At 41.6% G+C, this 12778-nt stretch overlaps 1 protein-coding gene across 1 annotated transcript in view; it reads left to right on the forward strand.

Annotated features, from left to right (window-relative positions):
* The window catches only part of traf3ip1 (TNF receptor-associated factor 3 interacting protein 1), a 35098-nt gene that overhangs the window by 895 nt on the left and 21425 nt on the right, over nt 1–12778 (forward strand). Inside the window, exons 2-6 of the mRNA XM_080785695.1 lie at nt 2385–2453; nt 8426–8587; nt 10833–10961; nt 11646–12086; nt 12194–12268. Of these exons, the coding sequence (XP_080641821.1) occupies nt 2385–2453; nt 8426–8587; nt 10833–10961; nt 11646–12086; nt 12194–12268 (876 nt within the window). The remainder of the gene's footprint in view (nt 1–2384; nt 2454–8425; nt 8588–10832; nt 10962–11645; nt 12087–12193; nt 12269–12778) is intronic.

The raw sequence follows: 12778 nt of genomic DNA on the forward strand, positions 1-12778 counted from the left end.
AATTCTACATTGTGTACAAATGCAAGAAAAAGCCATGCACACATGATTATACAAATATTATTAGGTTATATTAGGTTATCGGGTGCTATCAATGCAGCTGCTCTTCAGTTGTCAAAGACCTCTGCAACCTCAAGTGAGGTCAGGTGCAACTGCAGACCTGGGTCAACAGGTGTTGGCATGAGTACAGTTGGTGGTACCAAAAAAGTGGAATGAAATATTTATATTATTATTACAGGACAGGTAGTTCTTCTGGCCAAGCGACTGGTTGAAATAGGATATCCAGCGATGCTGACATGAGCATGACAACACACCTAGCCGTTAATAGAAGATTTGAGAATGGATTAATCACATTAGAAATATCATCAGTTGTGCTGATTAGTGATTAGACAGAGTTTTATCAGAGCAGCAGCATTATTGGCTTAGGAATGGAACAAAAAGGGCAGGTATACCCTCCTGTATTAACATCAGTTATTATGGTGGTACTTGGAGAGCCAAATCTTTTCTGAGGTGATACTTCAGTATAAAGAGTTTGGGAACCAATGGACTACTAGAGCAGTGGTTCCCAAACTTTTTCATGTCAAGGACCCCCACATTTACACTAATTAGCCCACGGACCCCCCATTTGAAAAGATATGCCAGGGACCCCCATAAGAGAAGATTTCTACGGCTCTAGCAGTGACTCTGGACCTCCGGACCCCACTTTGGGAACCACTGGACTAGAGTACCTGCTGGCTGGGGGTTCCACAACTGGATGCTTAAGTTCAGAATCAGTGTCGGTACAGAGGAGATGAAGAGGACAGAAAAAGATACTCAAACTTAGGGGTGCAGCAGTTCTTTGAACTAATCGATGGAAGTTCGATACAATCACAAGTGGAGACGTCTTACTTTGTCGTTTGGTGCCCGGCCTAAACAAACAATTTGTCCATAGACGTGGCTGGCAAACGATTCGTCATATATATATATATATATATATATATATATATATATATATATATATATATATATTAAATCCCATAGACTTGGCTGCTACAGTATATGACGTAATCATATGTATTAAAGGGGCTAGGTATGATAGGAGGTATGTGGTTTTAAAATCGCAACTTTCAGTAGAACCGTAACTTGAACACTTGAGTTTGCATAGATTTATAGAACTGCCTGAATACTTATACTAGCTGTGTGCATGCACGTGCGACGTGTCACACACACACACACACACACACACACACACACACACACACACACTCGCACACGGCACACGCACGCATAAAGCAATCCAATTCATTTAGGGGTCAAGTTCAGTGACATCTGTTTTCCTTTTCCAAAACGGTGTTATCTCACGCCCTCCGCCTGCGGTCTCATCTTTCATGGCTAATGAATATTTGATAAAGGGCAGGTGTGAGTGTGATTCAATTTTTCTGATTAGCCATGTGTGTCTCACTGTAGGCCTGTCACAATTTTTACATAATCGCCTAATTGCAATTATTTGAGATAATCACAATTATTTGAAATAATTGCAATTATATTTTGTATAATCGTCAATCGTTTCCATGTTTAAGAAAAATCACATATTTTCACATTCTACAAGCTCACAGCGTATCACAGTGCAACGAGTTGTGAGCTTGTGCTATTTCCAGTATTTATGTTTTCTTAAAAGTATAAAGTTATGTCTTTGTGCAACTTCAAGCCTGTTCAACACAATTAATTTGTTAATTGCAATTTAAATTTAAATTTCTCACTTAGGGAATTGAATGGGGTAAAGTTATTATGTCATGGATTTTATCTGGGAACATTTCTGAACTAGCCGCTAAGTGTTGCCCTTTTACAACGGTGAACAAAAAGCCAGATATTTTCACAAAAAGCCATGATGAATATCCACAAATACAAAGAAAAATGTAATATAATCAAATTACAATTTACAATTTACAATTTAGGCATTTAGCAGACGCTCTTAATCCAGAGCGACTTACATTAAGCAAGAACAAAAGCATGGGAATACATCACATAAAGACATTTATCATGAAACATGCGTAGCTAAGAAAGTAACAGTGGAATATCTATAATGAAACTATACATATAAGCTATACATCTATACTACTATGCTACACATATGTACTATGACGTGCTATGACTACTAGAATTATAACGTCAATGCAATGTATAAAACAATAAAGATAATTTTAACATCTTACATGATTTAAATGCTAGCAAAACAGCACAAGTTCCTTACTGCTATGATTGATCTTGGTCTAAACAATCTCTCTCTTTTGAAAGTGACCCTGTTGCTATATTCTGTTTCATATTCTCTTGTAAATGTGATTATTACTCTCTTTTGATGCATTCATCAGTGCAACCTTCTTTTCCCATGTGTTGCTCCCTACTTATAGGTGATCAGGACCACTGGTTTTATGAAAGGCCTTTTTGGCGAAAATGAGATGAAGTCAGATAATGTTAAGGTAAGCTGGTTCAACAAGGCCTTGTTCAGATGATTCAACTGTTTAGGTACAGCTTTGGCTAGTCTTCCTCTTGTGTCCAATTCACATTTTTCACTTTGACATGCAGGCTAAAGTGGACAACATTAGTTTAAAGAGGCAGAATGGGTACATTTCAAACAAAAGCACAACTTAATACACAAACTGTTACTGTGCACGACACCATAAAGCATTACACTTGTTTATAACTAGAAATTTGCGGGCCTTTGGGTTAAGGCCCGGCCTTACTTGGGCCCTCATCAAACTCTGTACACTCAAGACACTGCTCCTTCTGCCACCCTTAGATCTCCATATATGGAGCTGACCTGTTCTGACATTCCATATGTTGAACTGACCTAATCAAACCCTGTAAACTCAAGACATGCTCCATATATGGGCAGACCTCAGCAAACCCTGTACACTCAAGACTCTGCCCCTGCTGCCACCCTTAGATCTCCATATATGGAGCTGACATGTTCTGACATTCCAGATGTTGATCTGACCTCATCAAACCCTGTACACTCAGATACGCTCCATATATGGCCAGTACAGAATTCATTCCATGTTGATCTGACCCCCATCCCAAAGCGCCATCGCTTGCCCAGCAGTCTGCCTTCACAGGCGGATGCGTGCACGAGGCTTCTTGTCCTTCTTGCCCCTTATTGCGAACGCAGTGAGCACTTACTATTATTATTATTATTATTATTATTTCGGAAATAGTAAAGCTTATTAGTAGTTTGTATTAACAACCATTACTAACAAACTTTACAAATGTTTTATTGTGTATATGGTAGACACAAGCGGTGCTTAGCAAACATAGTATAATCCCACTGTGGGATTTACAAGAGTATGACATAGCACCATCAAGCAGGAGAGGGCTTCCAGTAAATGTACTACATGTGCTTAGCTTGTTTTTCCATTATATTGCCATAAAAACACCATATTCAAAGGAAAGCGACACTGCTGCTATGAACGCGGCAGTGGAAGCAGCTTCAAATACCTACATTTACAGGGGGGATGAGTTACCCTGCCCCTTCAGCAAATGACATGGCAACTAAGGCCATTTATCAGGTACTTGACTCAAAACTGCTCCAGTTAAGCTGTGGCCAATAGTAAAATTACTGTTATGATATTATTATTGTTGTCATTTTCATTAATTGTGTTTTTGTCAAGCCGACTTGTGAAGTTATCATGAACAGATGGGACAATTTAAATTGAGCTGAACAGGTGACTGAGTATCTCCTCTCATCATCACATCTCATCGTCTTTACATTATAGATAATAATATTCCCATGTCGTGCATCCATGCTCATACATTTGTGAATGCCCCACACATGTTATTGCATCCACTCACTGTCACAAACAGCTTGTGTACTAGACTAGAGCACCTGTCTGTGACACCGTGGTGAGAGTGTGTGTTTGTGTGCGAGAATGATGACTGTAACACTATACACACCACCTGTGTGACATGTAGCCTCTGTAAAGTCAGAGGATCTGGCAGGGTATGACCTGAGTGAGCCCGTCAAGGTGTCAGAACTCAGGTGTGCAGTGTTAAGAGCCGACCTCAAATCGGTTGGGGGCACAGAGAAGCCTGTGGCTGACTTCAGTTCAGATCAGTGTCTGGAATATCAAGATGGGATTCGCCACACTTTACAGTGTGAAATCTGAACACCGCATGAATAAATAAATGCAACAAATGAACCGTGGCACTGTCCGCTTGTATGAAGAAATATAAGCTTTGCAAAAAAGAAAGGAGTATTTTCTGAAGCGGTTTTAACATTTATTTTGTAATTACGAAACAATTTTGCTTATTTATCAAGTTAAAGAACAAATCATGATTAAAAGCGTTGATGTTAAAGCTGCATAATTATTTATTCCATTCTCACCATGTATAAACGGCAGTAGGACCATGCTGGACGCAGGCAGCTGTTTAATATGAGAAAGGGAAGGATGAGATGAGGTTGCACACTGTGCCAGCTTTTCACACTTGATCCTGCTGGTGACACAGTAGACAATGGTGGGAAGCAAGTCACCGGCCCTATTGCACTACTATGTATTGCACCAATACGGTACATACTACTGGGTCAGAGAGAGACGCTGCTCCCCCCTCATTGCTCTGCTCATTAACCCTTTTAAAGGGTTAGTTCAGATTTAATAAATTCGATTTTAAATTATACATTAAATGAAACAAGAAAAGCATGATAAAATAAGAGGTTAAAAACAGACGAGGCATGATTTATGCCTGTTCAAAGTTCCTGTTATTAATATGCGTACACAGTTTCACCGTAATCGGACGCTGCATTGAGGAGATGTGGCGATTTGTCCAGAACGGGTACAAAGCGGGCTACTCCTGAAAAGTTTATAAGCCAATCGTAGCCAATCAGGATGGATTATGAGAAATCAAACAAACCCGTCTTGATCACATGACTATGGTAAGCATAGAGAGTGTACCGATTTGCGTGAAATTTTGATCAAATCTGAAGGAGTAATATTAGAAAAGGTGTTTTGCATATGCCGGCCTCCTGGTGGCGCTATAAAGAGCAGATTCCAGGCAAAGGTGTTTCCTTGGCCTCTAGGGTGTGTGTATACAAGGTTTTACACAGATCCGTGCAGTTAGAGGTAAAAACACTAATCAGCCGCCAGTTATAGCTTCACCATGAGGCTGAGTTGAAAATGTTCAAGTGAATTTCTTACTCAGCCTAGTGGGAATGTGCGGGCACAATTTCACAGAAATCACACGATGTGTTCATGATTTACGGCATTTTGTGTGAAACTGAGCACTCCTACGAACTTTGGAAGCCAATCTTAGCCAATCAGGATGGAGTCTGAAAAATCTGAAATGTTGTTGAATGGCTCTAGACTTGAGAGACGGTGTACCAATTTGCGTGATGTTTGAACAAAATCTGTAGGTGTACTGTCCAAATTTTTTTTTGCACAAAACGGCCTCCTGGTGGCGCTATAAGAGGCCAATGTGAAAACCTTGGGGCAGAGGTTCAGCTGTGTCATTCAAGGAGTGTGTGTGCAGAGTGTGTGCAGAGTATGACTGCGATCAAGCAAATGGTGCCGGAGATTAGCTGTCCACGGACGGATGGACGGACAGACGGACGGAGTGCAAAACATACTCTCTCCCCATGTCTTCTTCATTATGGAGTTTCCATTCAAAAATGGAAACTCCATAATGTATGCGTATATCCGACATGTACTGTGACGTTGCAGTCCTCATTCGGCGGCTGAAAGGCCTGTGGTTGTTCGCAGCTTACCTACCACCACACATTCTCTAAACGAAAGCCTTTTTTGTCAGCTGTATTGAAGTAAAGGTCTCTGTGCCGTCTGCCAGCCATAGCTATTGAATAGAGATGGCATAAGAGAGAATAGGGCAGACATTACAAAGGCTGGTCTGATATCAGCTGTTCTCCGCAAGGGCCAGGTGGCACCGGCAACAAGCCCTCGTGTTACACAGCTGGCAGGTTCCTTAGATAGAACAAGTTGATAGGGTAGAGGAGAGGTACCGTTTAACTTGGTCACAGGGTTTGTGTGCCGGGTGCAAGTATGTGAGACACATTTTTGCCATCATCTCCTAAAAGGCGTCTTCTCACTGTAAAAGCCTGTGTTAACCCGAAGAAGAGTGTACAAATGCTACTGAGTGTACCAAATTTGTCCCAAAAAAAGATGATACATTTTAACTTCAAATTACAAACGAGCATTGCAAACAACAAAACAACAGTGTCTGACACAGCAAATTATTTTCCCTGACTGCAGACTAAACAGCCTTATGTGAAAATAAAGTAACACTGTCAAGGAGCACATACATGTGTAACTCAAGGTTGCACCTGATGTGGTTTGTTTGAAAATAATGTCACTGTAGAGTTGTGCATAGAAATGTGGTGTCCGGCATTTTACACAACTTGAAATCTACAGGGTTAGGCTTACAACTGAAACACACAAATCCTTAAGGAGTTGAGGACCATACTGGATTACTGGCATCATTTGGAATACATACGTTGGAATTCGAGTGTGGAGTGGAGCATTCAGAAAAGGTTGTCACAGCTTCAGCCATAATGTCACACCGTTTTCCTTTTAATGGCTTTATTTCTTAGCTTTTGTGTTGACATTTTCTTCACTTCAAAGTCATTACCGAAACAATCTGGGTACCCATTGGCAAAACAAAGGATAAACGGCGGCGGCGCCCTCTTTTCATTTGAATTTGCACAGTCTGTCTTGAGAGACTATTACCAAAATGATCTGAATAACTGTCAATGTTGGCTAAACATCACTGTGAGATCTACACATTGTAAGCAGAAAACGTAGTTCTCGTGTTATCAGCATATGCTGGTGCATTGGCCAGGTGCATGGACGAAATAGACTCCCTCTCCCTTTCTTCCTCCCTCTCCCCCTCCTCTCACCCTCTGCTTTAAAATACATTAAAGAGCAACAATAATGTGACCTTGATAGAACATAACCACGCAATGATATTCAGAGTTTATTATTGGAAAACTATAGATGAAAAGAGTCCCCCATTCTGTGATTTAAAAAAAAATCAGGGGCACAGCGAGGACAGTATTTTCAGCCAGATGACATCTTACGTTGTTATATATTGTCAACGTAAGATCTGGCTGAAAATACTGTGCAAATTCAAATGAAAAGAGGGCGCTGTTTATCCTTTGTTTTGCCAATGGGTACCCAGATTGTTTCGGTAATGACTTTGAAGTGAAGAAAATGTCACAATGTATACATACCCTAGACAAACATTAAAGTCCATAAACATGGCCGGCACAAATTATATTTTATTTTACCCTAAACAAACATTAATTCCAGGTGGTTAAGTGGACTGTGGGTGGGTGGGAAGGTGGGGTCAGGAGGTATTTGGGGGGATAGGGGGAAACTGGAGGGGATATTAAAACATAAATAAAAGACACACACTCGTGAAGTGAGGGGCGCTCTTATGATGATGTATGATACATCATCATACATCACATTCTGTGCTGAGCCCATCAAATAATCACATTCCGTGCTGAGCCCATCAAATAATCACATTCCGTGCTGAGCCCATCACATCATCACATTCCGTGCTGAGCCCATCAAATAATCACATTCCGTGCTGAGCCCATCACATCATCACATTCCGTGCTGAGCCCATCACATCATCACATTCCGTGCTGAGCCCATCAAATAATCACATTCCGTGCTGAGCCCATCAAATCATCACATTCCGTGCTGAGCCCATCAAATCATCACATTCCGTGCTGAGCCCATCAAATCATCACATTCCGTGCTGAGCCCATCAAATCATCACATTCCGTGCTGAGCCCATCACATGATCACATTCCGTGCTGAGCCCATCAAATCATCACATTCCGTGCTGAGCCCATCAAATCATCACATTCCGTGCTGAGCCCATCACATCATCACATTCCGTGCTGAGCCCATCAAATCATCACATTCCGTGCTGAGCCCATCAAATCATCACATTCCGTGCTGAGCCCATCACATCATCACATTCCGTGCTACAAACACATTTCGTGCTCAAACGGACATGCACACAAAGCTGTGCATGCTAGCGCCCCTCAAAAACCCACAAGATAGCACTGATGGCATATTCATAGTCCAGTGTTCGGTGAAGAGGTGAAGAGGTGACCACCGTTCGGTAAAAAACAGTAAAAACAGTAAAAACAGAGATGTTGTGTTAGTAGCGGTGACCACTGCGGCGTGACGTCATGTTGTAGTTTTCAGTGGTCACCTCTTCACCGAAAAGTGGACTATGAATAGGCCTTGACTAACATGAAATGTACCCACCGGTACTTATCTATGTATTTATGTGATGTGTCACTGCAAACATGTGGAATAAAAAAGAAAGCATTAATTCCATATACTTTTGTTGGGTCGGGAAATGTATAATTAGGCCCTCGACAAACATAAGTCCATCGACTCTTTTCTCTTGATGCCACATCCCTCTGTAGGAGAAGGACTCCAAGATAGTCTTCCTGCAGAAGGCCATAGACGTGGTGATGCTGGTGAGCGGTGAGCTCCTGGGAGCCAAGCCTGCACGAATCGTGGCCGGACACGAGCCAGAGAAGACCAACGAGCTGCTGCAGGCCATCGCAAAGTGCTGTCTCAGCAAGGTCTGTACACCTGGAAGAGACACTCCACTGCCTGGGTTAGGGGGTATATTCCCACTGAGGACGCCGTGCTAAAAATTGATTGTTTTGTACAGCTCAGGCATATGGGTAGAATACTGCTGGAAGGGTTGACAGTAACTTTATGTCTCCAAGAGTGAGGGGAGTGTGTGATAACCTAAATTGGTAACTGTATTTCCTTCAACTCCGTGACAACTGTAACCAACACAACAGTTAATAGTTTATTCTCTGACCCACTTTTTGTACTATTTTGGTTGAAGCGTAAATGATAATGGCTCTACATGAATGCACGTTCAGTAGGTTATTTTGCACACCAGACTCTTGGGGAAAGTGGTCCAGCTCTCAAGAGACAGCTTTCACACTGAAATGTTTTAATGGAACCTTGGAGACCTGCAGGTGTAAACAACAGGTTGTTGGTGTCCTGGGAGAGTTTGCTTTAAAGAGGCCAGGCAAGTGTGACACATTACGCTTGCCTGGTACTTACACTGAACTTAGAGAAAGAATAGATTCATATTTGAAAGAAAAATCTTTGTTATTCTTTGCCATAAGATAATATAAATTCAAGGATATATGAATTTAAATGCTCAAGTAAAGTAAAAGTACCTCAACCTTGTATAATACTTTTTTTAAATAACTTTTTATTGAATTTTTATGTTTTCACATAAAGATGAATCAAAATTGTATAGATAAAGTGAGACAAACTAGAAAAGTATAAATTATAAGCACAATACAATAAAACAGACAAGAAAAACAAAGCACAGAAACAAAACAAACAAACAAAAAATAAAATGGCGAGCGAGACATACACAATACAGTCAGTTATTCATTGGGGAAAAAATATAAATACAAATATATATATACATACACAACACGCATGGGCACATCAGAAGGCAAATTGCAAGAGTACAGCTGGGGCTCTCCAATCCAATGAATCACTTCCTTTATAAATCACAGTAGATATATATATCACAGCTGCCATATATTCATAAAGTTATCTTTTAATTTGGCACTGAGCCTTTCTATTGGAAGTACTCTGTAGACTTCTCTATACCACTGAGTCACTGATGGAGGTTTTTCGCGAATCCAATTAAACAAAATGCATTTTCTAGCTACACAGAGAAGCTTATTAAGTAGCTTAGCCCTTCTAGGATCTAGCACCCCAAATTTGTATGGCAGCCCTAATAAAAATTGCCCCGGATCTTTACAGATCGTAGACTTCATAATTGAACTCAATTATTTTGTCACACAAGACCAGAACCTGGCTATCATGGGACATTCACAGAAACAGTGTATATACGTACCAACCGTTTTTTTGCATTTAATGCACAATGGGGATCTACTGGGATCGATTTTATTCAAAATTTCAGGTGTTCTGTGTTGTCTATGAAGTATCCTATACTGCATCTCTTTGAACCTGTTACTTAGAAAAGACTTAGAGAAGATTAAGAGAAGATTTAATGCATTCAGACCAACAATCTTCATCGTACTCAGTTTGAAAGTCCCTTTCCCATTTCCTAGTCACATTATCGATATTGTGTTTGTCGTAACTCAGAAAAGTATCATAAAAATATGAAATCAACCCTTTCTTTTTAGTAGAATGCATAATGGAGTCCTTCAAGGGTCTGAGACGAGGCTCATCTCGAGGAAACTTAGTGTCAATATTGATAAAATGGCGAGCCTGTAAATAAGCAAAGAAATATCTCTGTGGGACTCCAAATGAGTTCTTGACCATTTCAAATGACATAAAAACACCCGTGGCATCAAACAGGTTTCCTATAACTCTAATACCTTTATGATACCATGACCGAAAAACGGCACTCCTGATTCCCGGGGCAAACTGTCTTATTACCTATGAGTGGTGTCAAGTAATAAGGACATATTCTTCCTACCCGTAAAAGCTTTTTCCAAATCTTGATTGAATTTGAGAGTACAGGGCTGTCAGATAATTTATAATGTGATTTGTGTATATTTGTGAGTTCAGTTAAAAGTACATAGGGAGTACATTCCATACCTCGAGGCTCGAGGGGTTCTGGTCCACCAGTAAGGAAATCATGAACCCACTCATGCATAGTACCATTGTATAATACTTAAATGTATGTTAAATATGTAAATGTATGTTCTACCACTGACTCTTTGGAGGATTTCACAGTGTACTCCCAATCTGAGCAACGACTCTCCTCAGGCATGATTGTGCCCTGTTGATTGCCCTGTGTTGTTTTTTTTGCTCTAGCTGTCCAGTGAGGAGGCAGTGAAGCGTGTGCTGGCAGGGGAAAAGCCGGACCCCAAGGCGAAAGACAGCACGTCCCGCTCCCAAGACAAGGAGAACCGGGAGGGACGGGAGCCTCAACGGGACCGAGAGGTGAGACCAATGTCATTACATTTACACTAGTGGTTCTCAAACTTTTTTTTATGTCGGGCGCTTGGTTGGTGCAGTGATAAAATAGCTGCCCACCACCATGGAGTATGGTGGTTTAAAGATGGGGGTGAATCATAGAGTAATAAAAGGATAGAGACCGAACCGGAGCGATATCCACGCCTCCCCGCTATTCATTTCAGTGGAAGTTGCTCTGGCGTTATGAAGCACCCGGAAGAACCGTTTACTTCCGCTTTTTTTCTCGATTTGGACACGGAAGCGGAAGTGCAAACGTGCTCAATGTTAAACCCCAGCTGCACGGGGTTTCCTAGTCATAACTCCATGGGTCTGCCCGCAGTCCCACCTCTTACCACTAGGGCCCAGTGCTTCAACGTTGGAGAGCTGCACTGGGGGGTTGGGGTGAATGGGCATATTTTTATGTTTCAGTCTGAAACGGAAGCCTGTGTGTTTCTGAACGAATCAGAGCGTTGCATCCCTTTAGGGCGACTATGGGACGGGGCTACGCTACATCTGCGTGGAGTGTGTTTGTTTACAAGTGAGAGGCAGACGTTTGCAACTATGTGGCTTATTTCTAACCTATACGAGCTCCATATGACTTTTGGCAACTTTCCAGAGTTCACTTTTAATTTATTTTATTAGTTAATCTTTGCATTACTGTCCATTTCCCAGGAGAGGAAGGAGATCACAGAGCGTAGCGGCAGCCAGGACCAGAAGGACCCAGACCAACGCAAAGAACAGGAGAGCAGGCGGAGGGAAGGAGAGAAGGATCACCACCGTGACGCGGAGCGCTCTGACAAGCACCACCGCTCCGAGCGGGACCGCACCAAGGACAGGGACAAGGACAAGAGCCGAGACCGGGACAAAGACAAAGCACGGACCAAAGACAGGGAGAGGGAGAAGGACAGGGAGAGGGAGAAGGACAGGGAGAGGGAGAAAGACCGCGAGAAGACCAGAGACAAGGACTCGCACAGAGACAGAGAACGGGAACGAGACGGGGACAAAAGGGAACGCGATGGAGACAAACGGAGGGACAGGGACAAAGAGAAGGACGGTGGAAGACACAAAGATGGCGGAGACAGAACTAAGGGCCTGGAGAAAGGAGACTTGAAGGTATGTCGTTATCCAACGTCTACACACCTCCAAGTGTCAGCAACACAATTCGTCTTGCACTTTTTAACTGTGTGTGTTTGTGTCTGTGTGTGTTTGTGTGTGTGTAGGCAGGAATATCAGAGGAAGCACGGCAAAAGCCCCACTCGGCAGAGCCTAGTAAATCAGCCAAACCTGTGCCAGTGGTATGTTTTGGATCCTTTTTTTTAACGTTCTGTTTATTAACTTTTAAATGTTTTTTTAACAAAATAAGAATGAAATTGACAGCGACAACACAAACAAGAAAACATGTTTTTCCCCTTAATGTAAACATTACAGTTGAGGTTTCATTCCTCTCATTCCAAATGTATTTTTTTGAAACTATAATATATAAAGCCCTGTGCTAATATCATTAAGGATTGATGTTGCGTTGAACACAAAGCAGGAAATGTTCATGTTCATTTCTCTTTTCCTTTACGTATGTTTTTTAGGCTGAAGATGAAAGATCAGAGGTACAGGTCCATTAGACTATAATTCCTGCCCGTCTAGCCTGTTTCGCTCATACAGTAAATGTAATAGTTTTATATTTTGGAATTCTCTTGAAGTGACTGGTGTAAGGTTTTCCTGTTGGTGAAGCGAGCTAAATATCATAGTCACATAGTCAGTCACATAGGTTAGTTTTATGTACCTCTCAGAGAGAGTCATATGGGGTCCAA

Source organism: Protomyctophum bolini (genome assembly GCF_963924005.1).
Source record: "Protomyctophum bolini genome assembly, chromosome: 16".
Classification (NCBI taxonomy): domain Eukaryota; kingdom Metazoa; phylum Chordata; class Actinopteri; order Myctophiformes; family Myctophidae; genus Protomyctophum; species Protomyctophum bolini.